Raw genomic sequence first — 26,922 nt, forward strand, 5'->3', positions numbered from 1 at the left:
CCCAGTCCCCTCAGTAACATGTTGGTAAGAGGGTAGGAAATTCAGGGATACTTGCTATTTAAAAATTCCCCCACAATGGCTTCAGTTGGTTTGGGTTTAGGGAAGGAGACTTCAAAGGGTGACTGTTCTCAGATTTAGGACAGTGAGCACAAGAGGAGGATGAAACAAGACACCCTGTCTTGCCTGCCGGCTGCTTGACAGCAACCAGGGACAATAGGGTCACCAGTCCTTTTCCCAAGGTCCACTGGGTCTCCCTCTTCTTTTTATTTTTCCCCTTCCCCTGTCCTACTTGTAATTAAAGAGACAGAATAAAAATGTGCTCCAGATACAGAGAGACGATCTCCACCTTTGTCCCTATTTCACAGCAGCATCTTAGAATAAGACCAAGAAGACTGATCTTTGGAAGGGCACCTTCCTTAAGAGCAGCAGAAAGGGTGGGAGGACCAACTTCCCAGTAGCATCTTGCTGTACTAGCATGGTACATGGGCCACCATGAGTGCTGCCATGTGGGTGAAAACTTATACATCACCAGAAACTATACCTAAAATGCCATTAGAGGAAATTCGAGGGTGATGGGAAATGAGCAGAGATCCTGTCAGGCTTAATACTGGTGAGGAAGCTTCAGTTTACTAATCCAACTAGGATGGGCTATGCACCTACTGGACACTACAGGAAGGTTATGGGCATCCCAGCACCATGGACCGATAACAACAGCACCTGCAAATAAGGCAACTAAGGAGACATATTGCTGCAAGTTGTTTAGTTGCTGAGTTGTGTGCATGGACTGTCCCATGGACAGTTCTCTGTCCCAGGCAAGAATACTGGAGTGGGTTGCCATTTCTTCTCCAGGGGATCTTCCTGACCCAGGGATCGAATCTTCGTCGACTGCATTGGCAGGTGGATTCTTTACTGCTGAGCCATCTAGGAAGCCCATAGCTAAAAGGAAACATCTCAGAAAATACTGGAGAAGGCTTCCTGAAGAGGGACCCTACCTGTGTTCCTGCCAATCTCCTGGCTCTGTCTATGCTCAGGTGAATCTACTTCTAACAGAAATCTTACTCATGTAATGTTTTCCCGGGTGGTTCCATCCACAACAGCATGGCTGATACACAGAGGACTCCCAGGGAGTCAGACCCCTGGATGCTTTCAAAATACCTCCCGCAGTTGGTCATCAGGCTGAGCAGGGTCTTTGGAGTCAGATAAACAGATGTTCTGATCTCAGCTTATTATGTGTGAGACACTGGGCAGATTATTAAATTCACTTGCTTCTCATTTTCCCAGCTTATAAAAATGGAAATTCTATCTATACCAGAGAATGTTATAAGGAGCAAGTGAGACAGTCTAAGTAAATCACACAGCCCCAAACTGTTAATAATACAATAAATGCTATTATTGTGATCCTGTAACTCACAGGATGGAAAGACCTACATGTATGGAGGGTGTGTCACCATTACAGCCCATGGAAGAAAGTACCTATTTCACCAATACCTGCAAGGTCTTTGACAAACTACAGAGACCATGAAGAGGACTTCCCTGGTAGCTCAGCTGGTAAAGGATTGCCTTCAATGCAGGAGACTCTGGTTTGATTTCTGGGTCGGGAGGAACCCCTGGAGAATGGATAGGCTACGTACTCCAGTGTTCTTGGGCTTCCCTGGTGGCTAAGACGATAAAGAATCTGCCTGCAGTGCAGCAGACTTCGGTTCGATCCCTGGATTGGGAAGATCCTCTGGACGAGGGCATGGCAACCACTCCAGTTTTCTTGACTGGAGAATCCCCACAGACAGAGGAGCCTGGCAGGCTACAGTCCATGGGGTCACAAAAAGTTGGACACGACTGAACGACTAAGCACACAAAAAATGCAATCAGGCCAGCATGGTTGGAGCATGGTGAGTGAGAGAAGGAAGGACCAAAGGCCTGGGTTTGTTGCCCAGCTCTGCTATTTATTGGCTGTGTGACCTTGGGGAGTTCATTTAGACTTTCTGAGCAGCAGTTTTCTCATCTGACAAATGGAGATATTACCACACTGAAGCAGTTGAAAGGATTAAGAGAGATAATGCAAGTTCTTTGTAAATGATACACCAATAAGGTATTATGTTTCCGTGCTGCTCTAAGTGTAATAAATACTGAAAGCATCTGAAGGTGTGGATGAGTCATGCTGGTTTTTAGAATTTCAGAATGATGTCTTGGAATAATAGGGAAGAGTTAAAACTCAGCAGGTGTTTGTTTACTCTAGGTTGCTAAAAGCAGAGCTTGCTTCACAGCTGTTCGAGGCTTTCTTTCTGCTAGGCTTTGAGTGGTATGGTATGATTCTCTGGACCAGGGCAGGACCCATCTGCCCCACTGTAGTGGGGTCATGGTTTCCATATAGAGCCTTTATGGAAATCCTCAGTGGTGTTTTTATGGTATAGTCATGGTGGTGGTAATTTAGTCATTAAGTCATGTCCGACTCTTGTGACCTCATGGACTGTAGCCTGCCAAGCTCCTCTGTCCATGGGAGTTCCCAGGCAAGAATACTGGAGTGGGTTGCCATTTCCGTCTCCAGGGGATCTTCCCAACCTGGGGATCAAACTCAGATTTCCTGCGTTGCAGGGAGATCTTTATGGACTGATCCACCAGGGAAGCCCTGTTTCTATGGTATTTCCATAAGCAGAATTTCTAGTCTGTATGTATACACACACACATATAACTGAATCACCAGAAACTAATGCAACATTGTAAATCAACTATACTTCAATAAAAATTAAAAAATAATAAAAAATTAGTTCCAGTCTGTTGCCTCAGATGTGTTCATTTGACTCCTAAAAACATCTATTTGTAAATATTTTCTCATACTTATATAATGGGTTCTACACAACATTTTCTGTAATTCCAAAATCCACAATGCTCTGAAAACCAAAAATTTTGTTTCTAAACTCATTTGGTGGCAAAACCTGGCTTGACTCGCCTCTGTTTTGTGGCAAAGCCAGAGGTAAAGCTATTTATGGTCTTTACTCAACCTAGTATTGAGAGTCATGCATTTTACTGCAGAAACATAATTGTGCTTATTATGGGCTTGAGACCTGGATATACATATCAAATAATGGAGTTTTCAATATTCTTTGGTTTCTAATAGAAAAATCTGGGTGATGTGTCTTTTTACTCTGAATATTATTTGGTTAGTGTCCTAGAGTGCTCCAGTACTTTGGCCATCTGATGCAAAGAGCTGACTCATTTGAAAAGACCCTGCTGGGAAAGATTGAGGGCAGAATGAGAAGGGGACGACAGCGGATAAGATGATTGGATGGCATCACCGACTCAAAGGACATAAGTTTGGGTAAACTCTGGGAGTTGGTGATGGACAGGGAAGCCTGGCATGCTGCAGTTCATGGGGTCGCAAAGAGTCGGACACGACTGAACGACTGAACTGAACTGAACTGAGTGTCCTAGAGTGCTTAGCATTAGTGAGAATCACGACAGATATGTGAATTGGATACTTCAGAAGAGAAAAATCTGTTACAGCAAAATGAACAAGTAGAATCTCTACCAACCAATTTCATACATGCATTCTGATGCATGTGCTTTTTGAGATGGTATGATTAATTATGCATACCTGGTGTATATTCATACCTGGTGTAGATACTTAATTATATATATTTAATTAAACATGATACTTCCTTATCTTAAAAATCCTTAAAAATCCAATCAACTCATAGTTCCAAGAGTAGAAATACTTACCAGATTTGTTTGTGAGAACAGAATATTTTCTCGATCTGCTAACCTGACCTTATATACCTTTTATAAGAGAGACAAACTAACCACTGCCTTTTTTATTGCTTAGGTTAACCTAGCATTTCATTACATTGTGTTCATTCATTATTATAGAAGGGCTTATTTATGGGGAAATTATTTGCAGAGGTAACTCACTGTGTCACCCTTATAATCTGGTTACTACTGGCCCAGAGCTGCTGAGAGACAGTGGTCCCCATGACCTCAGAGCATCTTGTGGGTACGGGAGGTAAGTACTGGGCCAGACATTTACAATGTGGCTTTTTAATTTCATTGAAGTTTTGTGGATTCCTGATTGAATTCCCATGTATATGCCTGAGTGAAGCCCAGCATGCAAATAACTTGTGTTTGAATTTTAAATCTTTGTCCTATACATTTTCTAAACAGCAAGAGCTGTGCAGGACAGAAAACCTAACCTGAAGGTAATGTGCTGCTGTTGCTGCTGCTAAGTCGCTTCAGTCGTGTCCGACTGTGTGCGACCCCATGGACGTCAGCCCACCAGGCTTTCCCGTCCCTGGGATTCTCCAGGCAAGAACACTGGAGTGGGTTGCCATTTCCTTCTCCAATGCATGAAAGTGAAAACAGAAAGTGAAGTCGCTCAGTCGTGTTCGACTCTAGTGACCCCATGGACTGCAGCCTACCAGGCTCCTCCGTCCATGGGATTTTCTAGGCAAAAGTACTGGAGTGGGGTGCCATTGCCTTCTCTGGAAGGTAATGTAAGAAGGTACAAATATCCTCCCTTCACACACTGACCGCTGCTGCTTCAGATGGGAAGACAGAACTGAAATGCAGTGTGATCTTTGATGAAGAATACCTTGGGGTGAGAGTTGAATGAGAGATGTGCCTTGAAACTAAGTCTGGATTCACTGGAAAGTCTTTGGAAATGAAGTAAAAGACTTGGAATTCAAATATTGGCTCTGCTGATTTTGTAGCTCAGTATCCTCTGATTTGCTTCTTAACTTCTCTAAATCACAGTTTACTTTCCTCCAAAATTAAAACTTCCCTTGTGGCTCAGCTGGTAAAGAATCTTCCTGCAATGTGGGAGACCTGAGTTCAATCCCTGGGTGGGGAAGATCCCATGGAGAAGGGAAAGGCTTCCCATTCCAGTATTCTGGCCTGGAGAATTTCATGGACTGTATAGTCCATGGGGTCCCAAAGAGTTGGACATGACTGAGCGACTTTCACTTTCACCTCTCACAAAATTAAAACATTGCCATCTATTTTGCATGGTTGTGTGAAAATTATATTAGATGCCCAGGAAAGCATCTAGAAGATCATCAATTAACTGAGGTACTTTGGAGAACGCAATGGCAGCCCACTCCAGTACTCTTGCCTGGAAAATCCCATGGACGGAGGAGCCTGGTAGGCTTCAGCTATGGGGTCGCGAAGAGTCAGACATGACTGAGCGACTTCGGTTTTACTTTTTACTTTCACGTGTTGGAGAAGGAAATGGCAACCCACTCCAGTGTTCTTGCCTGGAGAATCCCAGGGACAGCAGAGCCTGTGGGGGTCTGTGGGGTCGCACAGAGTCAGACACGACTGAAGTGACTTAGCAGCTTGGTTAATATGTTTTTAGGGCTTAGGAGGTGCTAAGTTCTGGGCTTTTTCCTCTCAGGGCTGGACAGAACATGAGGCAGATGAGATGAAAGTAACTGGAAGTATGGGAAATAAAATGAACGTGGAAATTGGTCAGGTAATTGGTCATGGAAATTCTCAGTTAATCTGAGTGGGAATGCCACTGTCTCCATAAAAAAATAGTCCAAAACTGAGAAAACTGCCTTTGGTGTTGCCAAAGGCATAAAGAATACAGGAGCGATGGAAGGATGGAATCAGGTCCGAGGACTTTTCTGGAAGAGACGAGTTCTGAGCTGGATGTGGAAGAAGGAAGTGGATTGACTGTGGGGAGGAGGGGTTAGTATACTCAGCTGTGACTGGGGAAGGACCTCAGCAAATCCCTGAGGAATATGGACCAGGAAGCTGGGAAGCCATATTGGAGAGTACAAAGGTGTGAAAGGAAGACTTGCAGCTACTGGTGGAAAAAGGTGAGTGCTTTGTATAGAGAATATAATTGGAGCCTCTCTCCACACCCTCAGATGCCTCTGCCCATTGAATAACAGATATTGGTAGACTGCTTCAATGTGCCTTTGAGGGTTAAAAAAAAAAAAAAAAAACAAGTATGATAAAGGTAATATTTGTAACATTTGAAAAAAAATTGAACCAATATGACCAAAAAAATGTATCTAATAATTTTATGGCCCGAGAGGTAATCATAGCTAATATGTGGATGTATTTTCTTTTAGCTTTTAAACACATGTATACCACAATTGTACACATTTTGTATTCTGCTTCCACCCCTCAAATTTGCTTATTTTCCCATGTAAATGTCATTAAACACTCTTTTAAACATGTTTTTTATAACTATTCCTTTGAATGAATAATATTCTAGTTTATTGAATCAACATTCTGTGATTTGGACATTAAAGTTATTTCCTTTCTGGGCTAGCATCAGCAGTGTGGTGATAAATATCACCAAGATAATTTTCAATTTCATAGAATCTTAGACTCCTCTTTTCTGAGGGGTGGGGGATTCCGTCCTTCCACCTTCCTCAATTCAGTGTAGTAAAGGACTCAGGACTTCAGGGAAACAGAGACACGTTTCCAGAGTGAGAGATTAGGGAATTCCCCAGTGCTCTCATTGTCTAGTTACTGGGCTCGATCCCCAGTCAGAGAACTATGATCCCACAAGCTGTGCATTCGTCAAAAAAGAAAGGGAAGACTAGATGAGGACCTTTTGGGCTTCTGGGAGAGTTCCTACTCAGATGCTCCCCTACAGGAAGGCCCTGCTGGGAGTGGGGAAGGTGTCCTCTGGGCTCTCAACCTTGCCAGGACCAAGAAAGAGCATGGAGACCAGATAGCTGACCTAGCCCATAGACACAGTAGAGTCAGGAAACTCTTCTTTCAAAGCAGTCTAGGAAAATTCTCATCCATACGATTTTTTTTTTTTTTTTTTTTGCTGCTGCCAATAACTTGACACCCACATTTTTGATTCTGCCTTGCTGAAAAAACAGCACGTCTTTAGAGGAGGGGTCGCTATCATTTTGAGAGGTTAGAAATCCTGCCCCTCTCTTTTCTTCTCTTTTGCCCTTTTTGTAGCTCAGCAGATCTCAACCACTCCCTAAAGGACAGTTTGAAAATTTGTGGGCTTTCTTTTTGTAAGTGATGGAGGGGGTCACCGAGGGCCCTGATGGGTATGGCAGGGGAACAAGACATCCTTCAAAGTATAGCCTGCAGAGTGAAGAGCTGTCCTTCCTCCAGATTCTCAAGTATCCCCTAGGACCTTCATGTAGGTGATAACTTGTATTTAATTATCTGAGCCTAGAATTTAATACAGTTAAAAAAGCGACTTTAATATACAATGAACTTTCTAGGAATGCAATTACAGTTCTGTGTGAATTCAGGGAAGATTGACTTTGCTACCAAGAGTTGTTCAACATTTTGTTAAGTCACTTCATTGATGGCAACACGCTGGAGGTAGTTGAGTCACCAACTCAGCACCTGTATCAACCGGCATTTGTAGCAGTTCCAGCCCTGTGATTCTATGGATAAGTGCTAGCATCTGCCTACTTCGTCATGACTTCAACACTCACACGTTAAAATACTGTTTATGTTCTTTTACTACAAATTACTTTTTTTTTTCTTTCTTATGCTACAGTCAGGGAAGCATTTTTTTTTTAAAGTTCTGTGTGTAGGTAGGTTATTTCCTTTATGAGTTTCAATTCAGCATAGTAAAGGACTTATGACAAGATGTTTGAAGGGCTGAAGGTTGAGAACTTCAGTTCTAATCAGTCTCATAGTATTTAGCTTTTCCCCACCCCTTCCCAGGACAAGTCAGAAAGAAATCCCTCCCCTCCCCCCCCCGCCCCAACGCGCCCCACAAAAGAGCCTTCTGTCTCCTCTGGCAGCCCAAACTCATCCCCATGAACCATACACACACGTGTGCGTGCACACATGCACATTTCTTCCTCCACCAGACAGACAATAGCTTGGAGCCTCTGGAACTGTCAAAAGGCCTGCACTTGCCCCGTTGTCTCTAGAGCGCCCAGTTTTTCCTTAGTCAAGAAATATTGATTGCTAGGCCCTGCTGGAGCGGAGATAATGCTGGCTTCTGCCCACTTGGAGGTTCTTTATTCTCCGGTCTTTTTTCTGTCTTTCTCCCCCCACCTACTTCAATTTCTCTCCTTGACGTTACCCTCCCCTTCTTTTGCTTCCAGTCCTCCCTCTGCGTTCCCTCCCCCGGCAGGCGAGTAGCCTCGCTGCTGGACCCGCGGAGCCGCTCTGGTCTCCAGCTTCGTCTTCTCTATCCAACAACTCCTGTCGCGCTGAGGTGGCTCCCGGCCTTCACCCCCGCCCCTCCCCGCCCCTCCGCTGTCTGACCCTGGCTTCTCCTTTCTCTCCCACCCGTCTCGTCCTGCCCCCGGTCGTCGGCTTCAGCCTCTTCCGTCTCACCCCAACCAGGGCTGCTTCTCTTTGTGCAGCCGTCTTTCTCCACCTGCATCCCAGGCTCCCTGTCTCAGCGCCAGCTCCTCGGCTTTTGGCTCGGGTCCCCTCGCCCCCTCCTCAGCTCCCAGTGGTCTGGCCCGCGGGTCCCCGCGCGCGTGTGTGTGCGGGTGCACCGGCGCCCCTCTCCCTTACCTCGGAGCCCCGCTCCCCCGCCGCCCGCCCCCCAGCGCTGTGGGCGGTCCAGGGCGGGGCCGGGATCCGGGGCGGCTCCCGGGGTTTGGGTTGTGGGAGGTGCCCTCTCCCCGGTCTCCCCCTCTTCCCCCCGCCCTGTCTCCTCCCGCACCCTCCTTCTTCCCTCCGCCCGGGAGCTTTCCCGGTCCCCGGCGCCGCCTCCTTCCCTCCCGGCTCCCCGCTCCCGCGGCCGCCGCCGCCCCGGGGAAGGAGAGACGGGGGTGGGGTTTGGGGGAGGTGAGACCGGAGGGAGAGACCCTGGCCGGGCTGGAAAGCGGATTCGCGGGGAGGAGGGTAGGGAGGAGGGGAAGGTGGAGCAAGGGAGGAGGGGGGAGCCGGGAGGAGCGGCCGGGCCTGGGGCCTTGAGGCCCGGGAGAGCCGGGGAGCCGGGCCGGCGCGCCAAGGTAAGAGCCAGGGCCCGGGGGAGGCCGGGCTTGCAGAGGGGCGCGCGGGGAGGGAACGAGCCGAGGGCTGGGGGGCCAGAGGAGCGGCGGGGAAGGGAACCGGGAGCCGCGAGGCGGCCGATCCGGGGAGCGCGGGGCAGCCGGGCTCGGGCGAGCCGCCGGGGCCCGGGGAGAGGAGGTGGTGAGAGGTGGAGTCCCGGGAGGGTGGGGGGGCCGAGGGAGGCAGGAGGAGGGTGGGGACAGGCTCTCTCTCCTCCTCTCCCCCCACCCCGCGCCGGGCTCCGCCCCCGCCTCCTCCGCGGGGCGCTCTCCCGGTCCCGGGGCTGAGCCGGGTCGGAGCCCGCGAGGCGACCGGAGGGAGGCCAGGCCGCCTCCCGGGTCCGATCCTCACTGCCGCCTCTCACTCAGATGCTGCTGTTGCTGCTGCTGGCGCCGCTCTTTCTCCGCCCCCCGGGCGCGGGCGGGGCGCAGACCCCCAACGCCACCTCTGAAGGTGCACCCTTCTCCGGCGACCTCGGGCACCCCGCCACCCCACTCCCCCTTTCCTTGCATCCCCCCTACTCTCCCGTCAGCCCTACACGGCATCGGGGCCTGGCAACCCTGTCTGCTCAGCCCCACTTTACTACTCCTGACCTCCTTTCCATCATCCTTCATTATTACCCAGCACCCCCTTTCTCTGCCCCCTATTACTACACTAGGCCACCTTTTGTGACCCGCATTGTCCCCCCTCGCCCCTCTTTCCCGGGCCCACATTGCTACCTCAGTTCCGCTTTTTCCTTGGTCCTACATTGCTGCCCAGGTGGCCTTGGAAGACACCCCTCTCCTCTCATCCTCATTCAACCAGATTCTCCTTTAGTCTTTTCTTACCAAAGTCATTTGCATATCATACCCTTTCATAATTTCTTACTTTTCTCCATTACCCCAACCAGCATCCTTCCCTTCCCACTTGTGGGCTCCCTATAGCCTTAACCCTGGCCCATTCCGCTGTGCCCTTTAGCCCAAGGCTTCCTACTCCTCCCCTCTCCCACCCTCCAGCACCTCATCCCAGCACTGTCCTCCACCTGCCCCCCCTAGACCCCGCCCTACACTCCCCTGCCTCTGGTTCCTGACTCTGCCTTTTCGTCCCCGCCCCCCGCCCCCCCCCCCCCCCACCATCCTTCTGTTTCTCTCTCCCTGTGGACTCACCCCCCAGGTTGCCAGATTATACACCCGCCCTGGGAAGGGGGCATCAGGTACAGGGGCCTGACTCGGGACCAGGTGAAGGCTATCAACTTCCTGCCTGTGGACTATGAGATTGAGTATGTGTGCCGGGGGGAGCGCGAGGTGGTGGGGCCCAAGGTGCGCAAGTGCCTGGCCAACGGCTCCTGGACAGATATGGACACGCCCAGCCGCTGTGGTGAGTAGCCTCTTAAAGCCCCTCCCCTTTTCGGGCCAATTCTTCCTGCCTCAAACTTGGCATCATTGCTGGCAAGTCAGCACTTTAAATCCAGTGTAACTAAATTCACAAGTACATTTATGGAATGACTACTATGTAAGAGGGACTTTGTTGTGTGCAATTGCAGGCAGTAAAATTAGCAGCCTGCAGGTTTCATTTCATCCTCCCGTCATTAGGCCACTGACCATCTGAGGAAATATCTTGTGAGTTAGTCTCTTTGAGGATTACCAGTGGCAGTTTATGCAAAAACGTTCTGAAATGATTTCATCCCATTTTGGAATTCCTGTCTCCAGTGGAGAGACCAGTACCCCCCCCCCCCCCGCCTCCCCCCCCCCTCAGTTAAAATCCAGTTTAACTGGAGTATAAGCCAACTATAATAAGGCAAATCTGATTGTGCATCTAAAGTTACATACATCTACACATCTCAAAGCCAGACAACCGCCCACTTTGAAGAGATCCCATTTTATGTGCTTATAGCTCCATCTTGGGTTCCTATGATGGAAATGCTGTTTCTTTTCTTTTTTTTTTGTTTCTTTTCTGAATGTAGATGCTTATAGGGTTAAGGGCGGACTGGAAACTAGAGAAGTTATCTTTTTAATACCTGATTTCCCGCAGAGTAGGATGCTTGTGGACTCAAACTCAAAGCTGAGCCCCCTCCCTCTCTCTAAGGGGAAGGAGCCTTCTTCAACTCGCCTCTCTCTTTATTTTCCTGTCTCCACAGTCCGAATCTGCTCCAAGTCTTATTTGACCCTGGAAAATGGGAAGGTTTTCCTGACGGGTGGGGACCTCCCAGCTCTGGACGGAGCCCGGGTGGATTTCCGATGTGACCCCGACTTTCATCTGGTGGGCAGCTCCCGGAGCATCTGTAGTCAGGGCCAGTGGAGCATCCCCAAGCCCCACTGCCAGGGTGAGGGGAACAGCTGCCTGCATGCAGCGGATGAGGACGCTTGTCAGAGGATGGGAGCGGGGTGGGAATGGGTGGTGGGGAGAACAGGGTGCTTTGGGGAGGCAGAGGTGAATGCTCCACTCTTTCCTCCATCCACTTGCCTCAGACTTCCTCCTGAAGTTCCCCATTTCCACTTTATGCTGAGGGCTTCCTTCTTTTACCTTTCTCTTGTTAATATCTTCCCCATGCTTTCAACCCTTGGGTCTCACATTTTCTTCTTTCCTTTATGAATCTCACCCTCCATCACCCTTCTTAAGATTCAAATACTACAGTTTCCCCCAGCCTCAGTCCCTTTCTGTAAACTTAACATTTCCTATGCATGATCCTCTTCTAGAATTGATCTCTCTCCATTCATTATATGCCTGAATTATTGTAAAGACTCAGCAATAAACCATATGTCATATTTAGAAAAATTAAGAAGATTGAAAAGAATATCCAGGGTGGAAAATTATCAGGGTAAAAATTAAAAGACTTCAAAGTGGGGGCAGAATTGTCAGAACATTAAGAACAATCCAGGGATGGGGAAGGAAGAGGACAGTCTTTTTTCTATACTTCCCAGACAACCTCCATCATTCCCCAAGGGAATCTGTCTTGTGTCCATTACCTGTTTCTCCATCTGGTTCTGCAAACTTCCCACTTTCCTGGGCTCCCAGATTCTCCCTCTGCAATCTTCTCTCCTGGGATGCAGGCATACCTCACGCTTCCTCTACCTTTGTAGACCCTCTGCCTCTCGAGATGCTTGGACCTGGCTTTCTTCATTTTAATTATTCTGTTTGTGGTTTACCACTCCATTCTGGGAAGTGGGAGTCCCATCCAGGGATGAATTAACTATGACACTAACAAAATTTAAGCTCCAGGGTTTCTTATGCAGGCCTCTTCTTGTGCTCGAAAAGAAAAACGTAGAGGGTTTAATAATGTGTTCACGTGGTCACAGGGTTTTGTAAAAACTGCCAGAGTAAGATATTTTAACAGCAGTAGCTTCAAGTCGATCGCATTTGTAATTTTTTTTCTCTTAAAGAGAGACCCCCAAATTTTATAATATTTAGGCTCCACAAAACCAGGATCTGCCCATGTCTTAGCTGTTGGCACTCCTGTCTCATATTCTGTTGTCCAATGAAAAATAAAAGAAGAAAACCACAAATCATGACCCACAGCCCCACTTGCTCTTATTCCCAGGCACCCTCCCCTCAGAAACGCAGGCTTCTGCTCCCCCCTGGTCTTCTTCGGCATGGACTGGTGTGGGAGGGGGCTGGGGATCAGGCCTGGGAAGCCGGGCGCCACTGGTAACTCTTCTCTGATCCCCGTCTTTCCTGCTGCCAGTGAATCGAACGCCACACTCAGGTGAGATCAGAAACCCTCATCGCGTGCACTGCAATCCTCTTACCCCTCACTCTTCACCCTCCACCTCCAGGGATTCTGCCCCTTAGGTTGTGGGTTCTCATCCTCCCCATCCCTGCCCCACCTTCCCCTACTCACCCCAGTCCCCAGTACGCGGCCGGCCCTTTCTTTCCCTACCTGTTTCCAGCCTCCAGTCCCGGTTTTCTGAGAGGCTGCGGTCCCTCCCATCTCCCTGCCTGGCTGCACCCCCCTCGGCTCCGCCTCCTCCAGACTCCGCTTCTGCCAAATGGCAGAGCCCCAGCAGGGGGCGGCAGAGTGCTGGGAGACCCGGAGCGTCCACCTCGCCTGCCCCGGTGGGGTTCCTTCCGACCTTCTCTGGAACCTTTCCTGCCTGCCCCCTTACTAGGATTTCACCTGCTGACTCCATCAGCCCGGCCCACCCATATCACCCACTGCCAGGCCTCACTCTCCCTTACCTTCAGCGCCTCCCCACATCCTTCCCTTCCCTACGCCCTTTCCCTTCTCTTTCATCTCAGTTCCTTCTTCCACCACCCTTTCTCTGTCCAGACTCTGTCCACCCAGTTCCTTGTTCTCTTGCTCTGTCCACATCATCCGCACCCCCCACTTCCACGCCTTTACCCCAGCCTTCCCCTCCCAGCTCTCCCTTTCTCTCCAAAACCGTTCCCATCGCCCTCTTCCCCACCCCTCAGCCCTTCACCCCATCTATTCACACCCCCATTAAGACGCTCAGGTGCCAGCCCCTTTTCTCTCGCGTCCCTCTCTCGTCCTCGCGTCTCCATCCCTCGCCCCTCAGAGCTTCAGCCACCCGCGGTTCCCTCCGCCCACCCCGCCCTCCTGGCACACCCCTTGCCCTCTTTCCTCCTCCCCGAACGTTCCCTTAGGTTGGGACCCTCCCCTTCCCCGTCCGTCCCTGTCACCCTGGGGGTCGCGGCCGCCCTCTCCTCCCCTCCCCTCAGACTGAGGTTCCCTCAGCCGCTCTCGCCTCGGTCCCCGCCCCCTGCCTCCCTCCCCAACTCGGTCCCCCCACCCCCTCCCCGCCGCCGCGCGCCGCCCGTGACGTCAGAGCCCCCTCCCAGCCCTGCCTCTCTCTCCGCCTCCTCCCCTCGGTCGGTCAGTCAGTCCGCGAGGAGAGTCCGCGGTGGCGGCGGCGGTGGCGGGAGCCAGAGCCGTGGGGGCCGTAGGAGGCCAACCTTCCCTGCTTTCCCGAGACCCTATCTCCCTCCTCCGCACAAAACCAGGGATGGAGGCGCCTCCCCGAGAGCCCCTCAGCAGCCCTCCCCAGGAAAAGTGTCCCCCCTGAGCTCGTCCCCCTCCGCAAGCAGCTCCCACCCCCTCGCCCGCCCCCTGCCATGGGTCCGGGGGCCCCCTCTCCCGGGGTTGGGTGGCCATTGCTGGTCCTGGTGGTGCTGGCGGTGGGGGTGACTCTGGTGCGGGCCTCCCACTCCCCTCATCTCCCGCGGCCTCACCCGCGGGTCCCCCCGCACCCCTCCTCAGAACGGCGCGCTGTGTACATCGGGGCGCTGTTTCCCATGAGCGGGGGCTGGCCGGGGGGCCAGGCCTGCCAGCCCGCGGTGGAGATGGCGCTGGAGGACGTGAATAGCCGCAGGGACATCCTGCCGGACTATGAGCTCAAGCTCATCCACCACGACAGCAAGGTAGCCCCGGACAGGGGAGTGGGTGGGTGGGGGGGGTGGAGGCTGGGTGGGGGCAGGGGGCCTGCTGCACGTGCCTTAGTCTGAGTCGCGTCTGCGATTGCCAGGCAGACCCCTCCTATGTGTGACTAGCTGGAGATAGGCGGGGGTTGTGGGAGCTTGGGGAGAGTGGCAGAGGCTGGAGGTTCAAGATGAGGGTCTAGGGGTTCGAGGTGGTTAATCACGCTGCAAGGCAGACCCTTCTGTTCTCCGAGACCCCTGGAAGTGCCCAAGTCGAGGGTAGCTGGAAAAACTGGTGATGGCTTTAGGGAACAAGCCGATCTGGTTCCTCCCGGGAGTAAACTAACCCTGGGGTGGGTTGGGGGATGGAGGGAATGGAGCTGGATCAGGGGTTTACATTTACCATGGTAACAAGGTAAATCTTGGCAGCAGGTTGGAGCGGAAGGAATAGGGACCCAATCAGGAAAATGTTGAGGGACTTGAGTGCTCTAGTTTATTTATCACAACAAACAGCACGGAAGCTTGGGTCCCCACCTGACTCTTTCTCATCCCTCCGTCTGCAACCCTGTTGTGGATTCCTAGATCGTGGAATTGTTTTGTGGTCTACTGTAGTCAGGAAGGCTAATGGTCAAGAGATGGGCAGAGGCGCTAGGAAAATGAAGGGGATTAGAGGTCTACACAGGAGCCCCCACAAGAGCATGGGGATGGCAAGAAGTCAGAATGCAGGGAGGAGAAAGAACAGGAAAGAATGGCAGTGGGGGAGGGGGGCCAGCAAGAGGAGTGGTGACAGCCTGAGACCCTGGGGTGTCTTGTGGAACTTGGCTCTTGAGTTTGTCTTCCCTGCAGCATTGTGGCCTTTTAAGATGTGAGAAGGGAAATGGAATGTAGGGTTAGGGAGAGGGGGAAGTGGGAGAGGGGAAAAGGTCCAGGGGTAATAGGGGGTAGTTCTGTAAGATTCCTTTCCCACCCCAGTCCCCCCATGAATGACTAGGAGTATGGGGGAGGACGTGGCCCAGGCAAGCAAGGTGATTTGGGACCGCAAATCTATCATTTCTCCCAGAAGGCCCCAGAGACTTAAGGGTTTGGGGGAGAGTGAAAGAGCACAGGGGTGGGTGAGCATCTGGTGATCTTACACCTGGGGTGGACTGGGCATTTATAGTCGTTCTTTAGAACAGCAGTGTACACCTAGAAATACCTGTGTGAGGGAGGAGGGGGCAGAGGTGGGGCTGAAGATGGGATGCTTGAGTAGGAGAGGGTACAAGGACTCTTCTGGAACTTTGAATCTCTTCTGACACTTTCACAGTGATTTTTAAACTTCAGTGTACCTAAGCCTCACCAGAGAAGTTTGTTAAGAATCCAGATTCTAATTCCTCGGTCAGGGATGAGTCCCAAGGGTCTGCATTTTCACCAATAAAAATCTTATGTGGCTAACCCCAGGATGCCTATAGGAAGGGTAGCAGGACACAGGAAAAGAACTAGTTAGTGTAGGAGAGGCAGGATGAGAAAGAGGGTCAGATCCCATGGAGGAGTCAGTTTAGAAGAATGGTAATTGGCTATGGGAGTGGGAATCTGGGGAGAGGGACAGGGAGGGATGGGTGCAGGCTTTAGGATAAGGGATCGTATGGGGAGCTAGGGGAGCCCTGGGTGTGAGCTCCAACTCATCCACCATGACAGGTGATTCCCTGGAGGTGTTGGGGAGCAGATGGGGACCTGAGAGAAGGGAGATGGAGGAGAAAATAGCAGAGGCGGCGAGGGGGAGATGAAAAGGCAGACAAACTGGAATGTGTCGTTTCCTGCCTGCAAATCCGGATCCTTGCTCCTTGGGAGAGAGAGGAAAGGAGAGAGAGGAAGACAGTTCTGGTCTATTGGGGAGAGGGTGAGAATCATGTGGCCAAGGGAGTGTGCAGTGATGGATAGAGTGTGGAAGGGGGAAGGAGTGCAAGAGAATGTAGGGAAGGAAACAGGAAACAGAAGGAAAGACATTAGGGTCCTGTACATTGCCCTGTTTGTCCGTTTCTTATGTGTTCTTATATGTCCTCATGGTTCCTAATAACCTCCCCTCAGACAAGAAAGGGAGGACCACTGAGGACCCTTGGGAGAAGCTGGGGGCAGGATCTGGAGTGATAGATGCAGGAAGCTGGGACGTGAGGATGGTAAAGATACACAAAGATGCCCAAGTGAGAGGGATGCAAACCTTCAAAACATGCAGTTGAGCAGGCACTGAACACTGCCCTTAGCAGGGGTAGGCCTGGGTGGGCAGCAGGGAGTTTCTATGGGCCAGCCTCCCCTGACTCCCCCTTCTCCAACTTCCCACCGTGTCCCAAATGTCAGGCCTCAGTGGGAAGTGAGCAGGCCCTAGGGGGCCTTCTTTATTTCCTTCTACTTGCCCTGCCCTCCATCACCCTCCCCAGTCCTCCTGTCTGTCCCCTCTGCCCTGGCTCCCCACTGGCTTCCATTTCTTCCCCCCTTCCTTTGGGGCTCCAGCAGCTTCTGAAATGTCATATTTCAGCAGGAGGGGAACAGGCAGTGGGAGCCCCACGGCTGGCTGTTCCTCCCCTCACTTCCCCTCCGCCCCTCTAGCTCTCTGCATTGTTTACTTTCCCAGCTCTGTCCCTCTCTTGCAGGCACCCCTGAAAGCATCTGGTTTCTCAAGCATCCCATTCTATTTATTCTCCCCAGCTCTTCCCTCATCCTTGTTTCTCCCCACCCCCTTCTGCCCCTGAATGTCTTTTTTTCCCAATGCACCAAATGTCAGAGCCCAGCAGGAGGGCATGAATCCACTGAGCCAGGACCCACTGGGGGTCTGTCCCTGTTCTCTCCTGTTTGTGTGTCTCTAGCCCTGATAAGAGAAGAGGGAAGAAAAAAAAACTAGCAGGTGGGAGAGGGAGTTTGCAGAGGTGAGGGAGGACTTTTCATAATATGGTTTTCAAAAGGCTGTCTGGGGACTTGGGGGAAAATTTATTCATATTCCTGCAGACTCTTTTCTACTCACAGGTGTTTGGAGCATAGAAACCTAAGGAAAAGGGGAGGGGGTCGTCGAGGGAAGGTGGGCTAGGGGGTGTCTGAGGATGCACTGAGAGGAGGGAAGGCAGTGTTTGCATGCACACTGGCAGAGGGCATGCAGGAGAGGGTGTGGGTAAGGTGCCAGGTGGGAGGCAGAGAAGGGTGTTTCACGAATGAGGGGAAAGGAGACTCAGGAAAGAGAAGAAATGGGGATAATGAGAAGAGATTCAGCAGGGGGATGGGTAACTAGGCAAGTGACTAGGTTGTTGGGGAAAAGAAGAGAGTAGGAATTGCAGGGAGGGGAGGAGCCCTGGGGTAGCTTTCCATCACCCCCTCCATCCTCGCCCTCGTGCAGTGTGACCCGGGCCAAGCCACCAAGTACCTGTACGAGCTGCTCTACAACGACCCCATCAAGATCATCCTCATGCCTGGCTGCAGCTCTGTCTCCACGCTCGTGGCTGAGGCTGCCAGGATGTGGAACCTCATTGTGGTACGCGGGGCCCTGAGGGCCAGAAGGTGGGGCTGTCCCGTCTTGGGCCATTTACAAAAGAGGGGGGTGTATTGAGGACCACAGTGGCCATGCTTCCAAAATCAGAGTCATTTGGAGACCTGAGCTAGTTGGCCTGCTAGCAGCAGTGGCCTGACAGGGCTGCAGCTGACCTGCTCACCATCAGAAGGAATGGAAGGCAGATGAGTGAAAGGGTACCCTGAGGGAGGGGGCTTTTGAGAATCACTTTTCCTTGGGCAGAAGTAGGGAGGCTTGGTGAGAGTGAGGGAGAGAAGCCCAGAGGCAGGGAAGGGTGGAAGGAGCTCTCTTAGTGAGGCTGCCAGGAACACACTGGGACAGAAGGCTGTCCCTCCTCTCGTAGCTTTCCTACGGCTCCAGCTCACCGGCCCTGTCGAACCGACAACGCTTTCCTACCTTCTTCCGAACTCACCCGTCGGCCACACTCCACAATCCCACCCGGGTGAAACTCTTCGAGAAGTGGGGCTGGAAGAAGATCGCCACCATCCAGCAGACCACTGAGGTCTTCACCTCGGTGAGGATGGATGGGGTGATGGGTGCCTGGGCTCAAATCCCAGCCCAGAGGGATGCGACACGGGATTCCTTTTGGGGGCAAAGACCTTGGTTCTTTATCAAGAGAGGACACATTCTGAGTGGGCTAAGTGCATACTCTTCCTGTAACCAGAGGAGTGAACCAGCTGGATTTTCAGGACCCTCTCCAACTTTTTGATTTTAGGATCTTTAATTTTTCCCTGCTTTGATGCCTCTATCCCCCAGACAGATAGACTCCAAGCAACCCAGTTCTATTAAAGTAGGTTCATTTTAAAGTTGAAGTAAGATGAGGGAGAGAATATGGAACTAGAACCTGGGGAGGTAGTAGATTCCAGAGGCACTCCAGGGGAGGTGGTGGGCGTGTGTGATGGGAAGAGAGGGAATAGAGAGGGAGCCAGGGAGGAGGGAGAGAAGAGAGAGGCAGACAGACACGTGCGTGCATGTGGTTTGTAATTGACGCGGAGGTGCAGACGTGCAGGGAGAGGTGGAGGGGGAAAAGGGAGACTTGAGGGGGGTAGAAAGGAAATACCTGGCTCTTTACCCGAAGAAGACAGTCTGCTCCCTCTCTTTAATTCTATTCTTTGGGTCCTCTATTCACTCTCATGTTCGGTGACTCTTTAATCCTCCCCCAACCTTCTCAGTGACTCAGGACATTCTCTGATCCTTTTGTCTATCTGCCCACTTGCCTCTTGAGGTTGACATCATCCTGCCTAGACCAGACTCTGCCTTGTCTTTTCCTGGTTCTTCTGTTTTCCTTTCCCCAATTGTTGCTGTCAGGCAGGGGTGGGGTGATGGGGTGACTTCCCTGGACTCAGAGCCTCAGGAGGGATTCACCAAGTACCTTCCCAGCAGGAAGCCATGTCCTAAGACCCCAGAAGCTCTCCTTCAAACTCTTCCCACAGGGGACAGAGCTGTTGGTTCAGAACCGCTCTTCCTTTGTTCTGAGTATGTGGTCCCAGGTGACACCTCCAGGCTTTACTCCACTGTGCACCCTGTGCTTCCTCTGTTTGTTCCTCATCCCCTCCCAAGACTCTGGACGACCTGGAGGAACGGGTTAAGGAGGCTGGAATCGAGATTACCTTCCGTCAGAGTTTCTTCTCGGATCCAGCTGTGCCCGTCAAAAACCTTAAGGTGGGCTGGTGGGGGCTGGTGGGCCCAGCCTGTAAGGGTCTGGGTGGGGGGAACAGTAGTGGGTGGGAAAAGAGGCAGACAGGGATGGGTTGGATTTTTTTTTTTTTTGGTATTGAAATATAATTGACACACAATGTTGTATAAATTTAAGAAGTGTAATGTGTTGATTTGGTACATTAATCTATTGCAGTTTGATTACCATTGTAGCGTTAGCTAACACCTGCATCAAGTCACATAATTTTGATTCTTTGAGGCAGAAGCATCTCCCGGGGAAGGTTAGCTTCATCCTGTAGTTGACATTTATCCACTACTCATCAAACAGAACCCTACACTGAGTGCCTTGGGACAGGAAGTCAAAGCTGTGAAAGTGCTTGCCTTGGCCCCTTCCTGCATCCCTCAGGAGCTCTATTCTTTCTCCATTCCATAGCGCCAGGATGCCCGGATCATCGTGGGACTTTTCTATGAGACTGAAGCCCGGAAAGTTTTTTGTGAGGTGGAGTTGGAATCTGAGAAAGGAGGGGTGCTGGGTGGGCTCTTTGCCTTGGGTGTCTCCTGGGCTCTCCTCTTTGCCTCTCTGAGCAAATGATCAGTGGATAAGATTAATATGAAATTCCTGTCTGTTGGCTCTGACTCCACATCTTGGCCTCTCACACACGTGACACTCTCTCCAGGTCTCATTTTCCTATCACTTTGTGTTTCCAGAGGAGCCGGAAGAATCTCATCTTTCCTGTCTGGCTGGAAATGGCCACTCAGAAATAGAGGCTGGGAGACACTTAGAAGGAGAAGTAGTTGAACCTTCCCTATTACCCCCAGACTTGTAGATTTCTCTTTTCAATGCTCTGCTTTTCTCTGAATCCAAAGAGGCTGAATAGTGTCATGTGAGATAAGACAAAGCAATGAAACGAAGACCCAGCCCCACTCCTCCTTTGCACTCAGGTGTACAAGGAGCGGCTCTTTGGGAAGAAGTATGTCTGGTTCCTCATCGGGTGGTATGCTGACAATTGGTTCAAGATCTATGACCCGTCCATCAACTGCACAGTTGACGAGATGACCGAGGCGGTGGAGGGCCACATCACCACTGAGATCGTCATGCTGAACCCGGCCAACACTCGCAGCATTTCCAACATGGTGAGTGTGTGAGGACTTAGAAGATGGCCTCTGGGCAGGAGGAAGGGACTGAGGGAGTCTCTTAGGTGGGGAGCAGGTATGGGGCTTGGAGGTTTAGGAGGGCAAGGGGCCTCTGCTCATCCTCAACTTGTGCATTGTGTTTTCTATGGATTCCATCTCTGCCATGACTTCCTTGGGCAGGAAAGAGGGACTTAAGAGAGTGGTACGTTCAGCGGGCCCCTGATGAGTTGCAGGGCTGTTACCATGGAAACAAGGAGCAGTTGGCAAGAAGTCAAATGAGGGAGAGGTATTAATGACAATATAGATGCTGCATCTGCAATCACACCTTTATAGCAGCGCTGTTCCTGGGCAAAAATTCATTTTATTTTCTTGGTGACTTCAGAGCACTTTAGAGTTGCTTAGTATTCACTCTTGATTGATACTCAATTAGCTTGGCTCCTGATGCTTTTTAAAAAATGATTTTCTTTTAGAATTTTAAATGCAGAAGGGATTTTTGAAATCAGTTAGCTGCAGATAGCTGGTTAGTGACAGATCTTGGGCTAAAAGACACACTGGTTGATGTGGGAATCAGCCTAGAGGTGAGGGGCACAAGTGGGTAGGGTGTGGTGTGGTGGGGAGCCTCCTTTCTGGTTCAGGACTGCACTAAAGAGTATGAGAATCTTGGCTGAGCTTGATAGGGAAACCTATGTGTCTGCTTATTATTCAGGTACAGCCCCAGATCTGGAATACCTACCTTGGAGAGCATTCTAGGAGCACGTGAATAACTGTAAAACCATATGAATATCTTATTTATTTTTTATTTTTTTGGCCACACTGCGAGGCATGTAGGATCTTAATTCCTGGATGAGGGATTGAACCCATGGCCCTTGCATCAGAAGTGTGGAATTTTAACCCCTGGACTGCCATGGAAGTCCTAAGAATATCTTATCTTTTTAAGATGCTGTAGTAATAATCACTTTTATATAGTAAACCAGGAGCTTAGACACATGATTTCAGTGACTCTCATAGTGATATTCTGATGTAGATTTTTCATTTCTATCTTATAGACCAAGAAATTGAGACTCAGAGAGGTTAAGTGATTTATCACAGGTCACCAGCTGCTGAGTGGTGAAGCTGGAATTGAATTCTAGTTGAATCTAACTCGAAACCATCTGCTCTGTAACCTCCCATGGAAAACCTTGAAGTCTCACTAAAAAGCTTGCCCTTATATCAGCTAACACTGTTTAGCAGATGACAGTTCTTGAGCAAGAGAGAGATAAGATTCAGGAAGTTTATTCTGGCAGTGGATTGTGATGGAAGGGTCAGTTGCTATGTGTACTTTAATCATGGATACTGTGCTGTGACATTTTCAAGGGATCTTGTTGAAAAATTATGATAGAAAAATTCTGCCATGTCGTTTCCATGTAGATCACCTGAGAGGTGAGTTGTCCTGAGACCCTGGGGAAGTAGAGGAGGTGGTAACTGAAGCCAGAAAAGCTGGTTGGTGCGCTGAGCCCAGGACCTGCCAATAGTGCCTTCTGCTCCTCTGCCCTGATAGGAAACAGGGATTTAGTTGGGCGTATATAGGCCCCTGGGCTTTTGAGTTGGAGGATCTCTTTCTGACTCTTGGTCTCTAGAGAAAGATGGTGCCTGCCTTTGAGGTCTAGAGGTATTGCTAGGCCTGCTTGATAGCCTAAAATGCCAGATGAAGAGGCCAAGATTTTTCAGAGTGTAGAAGCCATCTTAATAATTAACTAGACACAAGGTTATAGATGGATCAGATAGGACCAAGAGAAGTGGATCGGAATCAAGGGTGGAGCCTACGACCCAGAACCGAGGAGATTTAGAAGAAAAGCAGAGTTGTCTTCTCTCTGTAAGGAAGGCCTTGCATTTAGATCAGTAGTTCTCAAACTTTAGCCCGTATCAGAACCATGACTGGGCTCTTCCCTTGGAAGTTCTGATTCAGTGTGTCTAGAGTGGGACTGAAACTTAATACATTTCAACAAGTTCCCTGAGATGTTGATGCTACTGGTCTGAGGACCACACTTTGAGGCCTGGTAGTGCAGTGTTTTTCAATCAGAGGTTGCAATATTTAGGGAAGTTTTGGTTGTCACAACTAGTTTCTAATGAGTTGGCCAGGAATTCTACTTCTTTTTTTTAAATATTTGTTTGGTTGTGTTGGGTCTTAGTTGTGGCATTCGAACTCTTAGTTGTGGCATGTGAGGTCTAGTTTCCTGACCAGGGATCGATCCCCAGCCCCCTGTATTGGGAATGTGGAGTCTTAGCTGCCGGACCACCAGGGAAGTCCCCAGGAATACTTCTAAATAACTTACAATGCAAAGGATCATCCCCACAACAAAGGATTATCCTGCTCAACATGTCAATAGTGCAGAGACTGAGAAATTCTGGTTTAGAGAAAGAGTTTTTAGGAGCCATATATGGGAGAGTGGATTAGAGTGGTTTTGGAGAAAAATAGCTCCAGGCTGGAGCTGTACTAGAGCTCAGGTATGAGGCAGTATACCTGGGGATAAGATATGGGGACTTCTTTGGCATTCCAGCAGTTAAGACTCCATGCTTCCAGTTCAGGGCAGGAGGGTTCCATCCCTGGTCAGGAAAATATCCAACATGCCACCAGGAGAGGCCAAAAAATAAAAATTAATTAAATAAATGATTTTAAAGAGTCTGGAAAATTAAAAAAAGATTGTCAGTAAATTCTGGTTGGGATAGAGGAGTTGGGTACAATAGAAAATAAAAATCTACCTCAGGATATACATTTTAGATCACCACTGGACATCTGTTCTCACATATAGAGACTGCCAACAGGACTGTTAAAAATTTAGGATCATACATTGGTACTTGGGTAATTCATTAATAATTTACTATTTTCTATGGGTTTTGTGGAATTTTTGTCGTTTTCCTTAAGCCGCCTTATAACATTTCTATTTGAAAATATATAGCCATCATTGCTGACCCAAAGGGGAGAGACTTTTTGGTAATTTTAGTCATGCCTGAGGGCAGTGGTGCTCCCCGTATCCAAGTGTGTTAGTGGTGGTGACCGGAAGCCAGGGGAGTATGAGGATCGGGGCTGGGTAGAGTGACATGCAGAGCAGATGATTCCCTTCCTGTCTGAGTGATTTTTGGATGCAGGGTTTACTTTGAACTGAAGGCTGGATGGGCTTGGAGGCTGACAGGTTGCTCAGGCTAGTTGCTATCTGCTGAGCAGGTGCTATTGGAGAGAGACATTCCAGTTTACAGGGTAGTTGGAAGCGAATGGACTTTGAACGGATTGGAATCCCAGCTCAGCCATGTGCTAGCAGCATACCTTCAAGCAGGTGAAACTGTTCTGTGTCTCAGGTTCCTTGTCACTTTCTAAAATGAGCATATATAGTATTTACCTCATTGGGTTATCTGAGAATTAAATAAGTTGATATATACGAGGACAATAATAAGAACAATGTAGATACCAGCTATAATTATGATGAACATTATTCTGTATAAGAAGTGATATTAATGAAACATTTCAGCACAAAAGTATTAAGAGGACTCGGTGATTTGAAAGAGTCTAAGGTGATCCTAAGGTTTCAGTCCTATATACTGGGGAGTGTTGGAAAAATAAAGCTTATTCTTAGATATTTTTAATTTGAGATTACTGATTATATAGTTACAAATGCCTTAGAGACAGAGATTTAGGACTTGAAATATTGAGCTGGAATTACAGATTTGAATATTGGTAATAATGATGAGGTTGAAAGAGAAAATGTAACGTTATACTCAGCATTTTATAATGTTGTAATTTCATCCTTATAACAACTTTTCAAGGTAGTTAATATCACTCCCACTTTAAAGCCAAATAACTCCATGTGCTGTGCTTTATTGCTCAGTTGTGTCCGACTCTTTTTGACTCCATGGACTGCAGCCCGCCAGGCTCCTCTGTCCATGGGGATTCTCCAGGCAAGAATACTAGAGTGGGTTGCCATGCCCTCCTCTAGGGGATCTTCCCATCCCAGGGATCAAACCCAGGTCTCCTGCATTGCAGGCAAATTCTTTACCGACTGAGCCACCAGGGAAGCCCGAATAATTCCATAGTGAAATCTAATAACTTGTTTGAGATTAAATAGCAGCTTGGTGGATTATTTGGAATTAGAAGGCATCTTTCCATTTATCCATCCAATGGACATTTTTCTTAAAGATGGTTTTTTGAAAAATAATTTTATTTATTTATTTATTTTGGCTGTGCTGGGTCTTCATTGCTGTGTGGGCTTTCTCTAGTTGTAGTGAGCAGGGGCTACTCTCTAGTTGTGATGTGTGGGCTTCTCATTGTGGTGGCTTCTCTTGTTGTGGAGCATGGGCTCCAAGGCATGCAGGCTTCAGTAGATGTGCTCCCAGGCTCTAGAGCACAGGCTCAATAGTTGTGGCACATGGGTTTTGTTGCTCCTCGGCATGTGGATTCTTCCTGGATCAGGGTTTGAATCCATGTCTCCAGCATTGGCAGGTAGATTCTTTACCACTGAGCCACAAGGGAAGTCCAAAGATAGTTTTTTTGGAAGCAGTTTTTAAGTTCACAGGAAAATTGAGAGGAAGACACAGAGGTTTCCTATATGCTCCCTGCCCCACTCCCTGCTTCCCCCATTATCGGCATTCCCCACCAGAGTGTTTACAGCTGATGAACCTATACTGCTACGTCATTAACACTCAATGTCCATTGTTTACAGAGGGCTCACTCTTGGTGTTGTACATTGAGTGGGTGTTGATAGATAATCACATTTCATTGCCTTCATCTATAGACACTTGTTGTTTGTCCAGAATGGGTGAGGCACAGTGCTGGATGCTGAGGATTAGGAGCAGAAGAGACCCTGGTCCTGTCCTCAGGAGGAGCAGAGCGCAGGCTTCCCTGCCTTCAATCCTGGGCTGTTTCTACCTCAGCACACTGCACATCCTTTGCATTTCCCATTCCCCCGTGTCTCCAGAAAGCTGAATAGAAGGGAAAGTAGGCGGGGCATCTGGAATAGAGATTCATATTTATTCTTCATTCATCTATTCATCCCTTCATTAGAGTATGTATGTATGTTGGTCTCCCGCATTGCAGGCAGATTCTATACTGTCTGAGCCACCAGGGAAGCCCATGTATATATGTTAACACATTCCAAGTCTAAACAGAGCTGTGTGGTGCCCCTGTGTGTTAGCTGTGCCTTGTCAAGAGGTGGACACTGAGCCTTTCCTGGTATGGTTTCTGGGAGGTAAGGAAGGGCAGACATGATTTTCCCCATTATGTAGAAGACAGTTCCAAAAAAAGAAGCAATTTACTTGCAGTCATTTAGGTAAACAGTGTTACTGCCGGGTATAGAAATTCAGCTCTCTTGATCCATTTCATGACAGAGTTAAAGGAGCTCTTATTCTTTTTAGCTTTCTTGGAAAAAGAAGATGTAAGGTTGGGAGGGGTGTGGGTAGGGATTGAATAATCGACTTCAAATGTGTGAAGGGTGTTTCTGCAATCCCTAGTCTTCTGAAAACCATCCAAGAGACAGTGAACTGAAAGCACATGAGGATGGCAGGAAGTTAGCACGCTAAAGAAAAATCTTTTTGGTTGACAGAGCGAGGAAGGCTGTGGTGTCACCTTTTCTGGGCTCTTTCAGACTTGGAGGAGCTGTTAGTTCCTGCGTCAGCTCTGTTGGGAGAGTCTGAAGGCTGAGAGAACACCAATGCTGCAGCTCCTCACTGGCAGGGCCACATCTTTGCTTTGCTCTCTCTCTTTGCTTTCATTTCATTCTCTCTGCTGTTCATTATGCAGAGTATCTATTTATTAAACTTCTCTGCTTGCAGTTCTGAGCTTGCAGCTGTGTACACTAAGGCCATCGGAACCAGTTAACCCCTGCTCTAGTCTAGTAGCTTCTGATCTTTGACGCGCATGTATAGTTAAAGATGTTGAATGTACAGAGGCTCAGTCTGACAAGAACACAAACCATCCATTCAAGTCAAAGTGTCAGAGCCAGACTCAGAAGCCCACCCCACTCCAATCCTTTTGACCTGTTCTTCCCTTCCTAGACGTCCCAGGAATTTGTGGAGAAACTGACCAAACGACTAAAACGACACCCCGAGGAGACGGGAGGCTTCCAGGAGGCACCCCTAGCCTATGATGCCATCTGGGCCTTAGCACTGGCCCTCAACAAGACGTCCGGAGGGGGCGGCCGTTCGGGTGTGCGCCTGGAAGACTTCAACTACAACAACCAGACCATAACTGACCAAATCTACCGGGCAATGAACTCCTCGTCCTTTGAGGGTGTTTCCGTGAGTTACAGCAACCCCTTTGCTGGCTTCAGTCCTCCCATCTGGAG

General features: G+C 49.4%; 1 protein-coding gene and 1 long non-coding RNA gene across 2 annotated transcripts in view; both read left to right on the forward strand.

The window, feature by feature from the left end:
• The first annotated feature begins 453 nt into the window (after nucleotides 1-453).
• On the forward strand, nucleotides 454-2,767 carry LOC139179004 (uncharacterized). Its single transcript, XR_011563436.1, has 2 exons — nucleotides 454-1,031; nucleotides 1,414-2,767. It is a non-coding gene; the product is annotated as an uncharacterized lncRNA (long non-coding RNA).
• A 5,983-nt stretch (nucleotides 2,768-8,750) lies between these two features.
• The window catches only part of GABBR1 (gamma-aminobutyric acid type B receptor subunit 1), a 28,900-nt gene continuing 10,728 nt past the window's right edge, over nucleotides 8,751-26,922 (forward strand). The window contains exons 1-12 of the mRNA XM_070778273.1: nucleotides 8,751-8,900; nucleotides 9,309-9,393; nucleotides 10,093-10,296; nucleotides 11,057-11,242; nucleotides 12,602-12,622; nucleotides 14,135-14,295; nucleotides 17,651-17,785; nucleotides 18,165-18,335; nucleotides 19,382-19,483; nucleotides 19,911-19,976; nucleotides 20,420-20,611; nucleotides 26,633-26,875. Coding sequence (XP_070634374.1) covers nucleotides 9,309-9,393; nucleotides 10,093-10,296; nucleotides 11,057-11,242; nucleotides 12,602-12,622; nucleotides 14,135-14,295; nucleotides 17,651-17,785; nucleotides 18,165-18,335; nucleotides 19,382-19,483; nucleotides 19,911-19,976; nucleotides 20,420-20,611; nucleotides 26,633-26,875 — 1,566 coding nt within the window. The 5' untranslated portion in view covers nucleotides 8,751-8,900. The remainder of the gene's footprint in view (nucleotides 8,901-9,308; nucleotides 9,394-10,092; nucleotides 10,297-11,056; nucleotides 11,243-12,601; nucleotides 12,623-14,134; nucleotides 14,296-17,650; nucleotides 17,786-18,164; nucleotides 18,336-19,381; nucleotides 19,484-19,910; nucleotides 19,977-20,419; nucleotides 20,612-26,632; nucleotides 26,876-26,922) is intronic.

This window comes from Bos indicus, chromosome 23 (assembly GCF_029378745.1).
Source record: "Bos indicus isolate NIAB-ARS_2022 breed Sahiwal x Tharparkar chromosome 23, NIAB-ARS_B.indTharparkar_mat_pri_1.0, whole genome shotgun sequence".
Taxonomy (NCBI): domain Eukaryota; kingdom Metazoa; phylum Chordata; class Mammalia; order Artiodactyla; family Bovidae; genus Bos; species Bos indicus.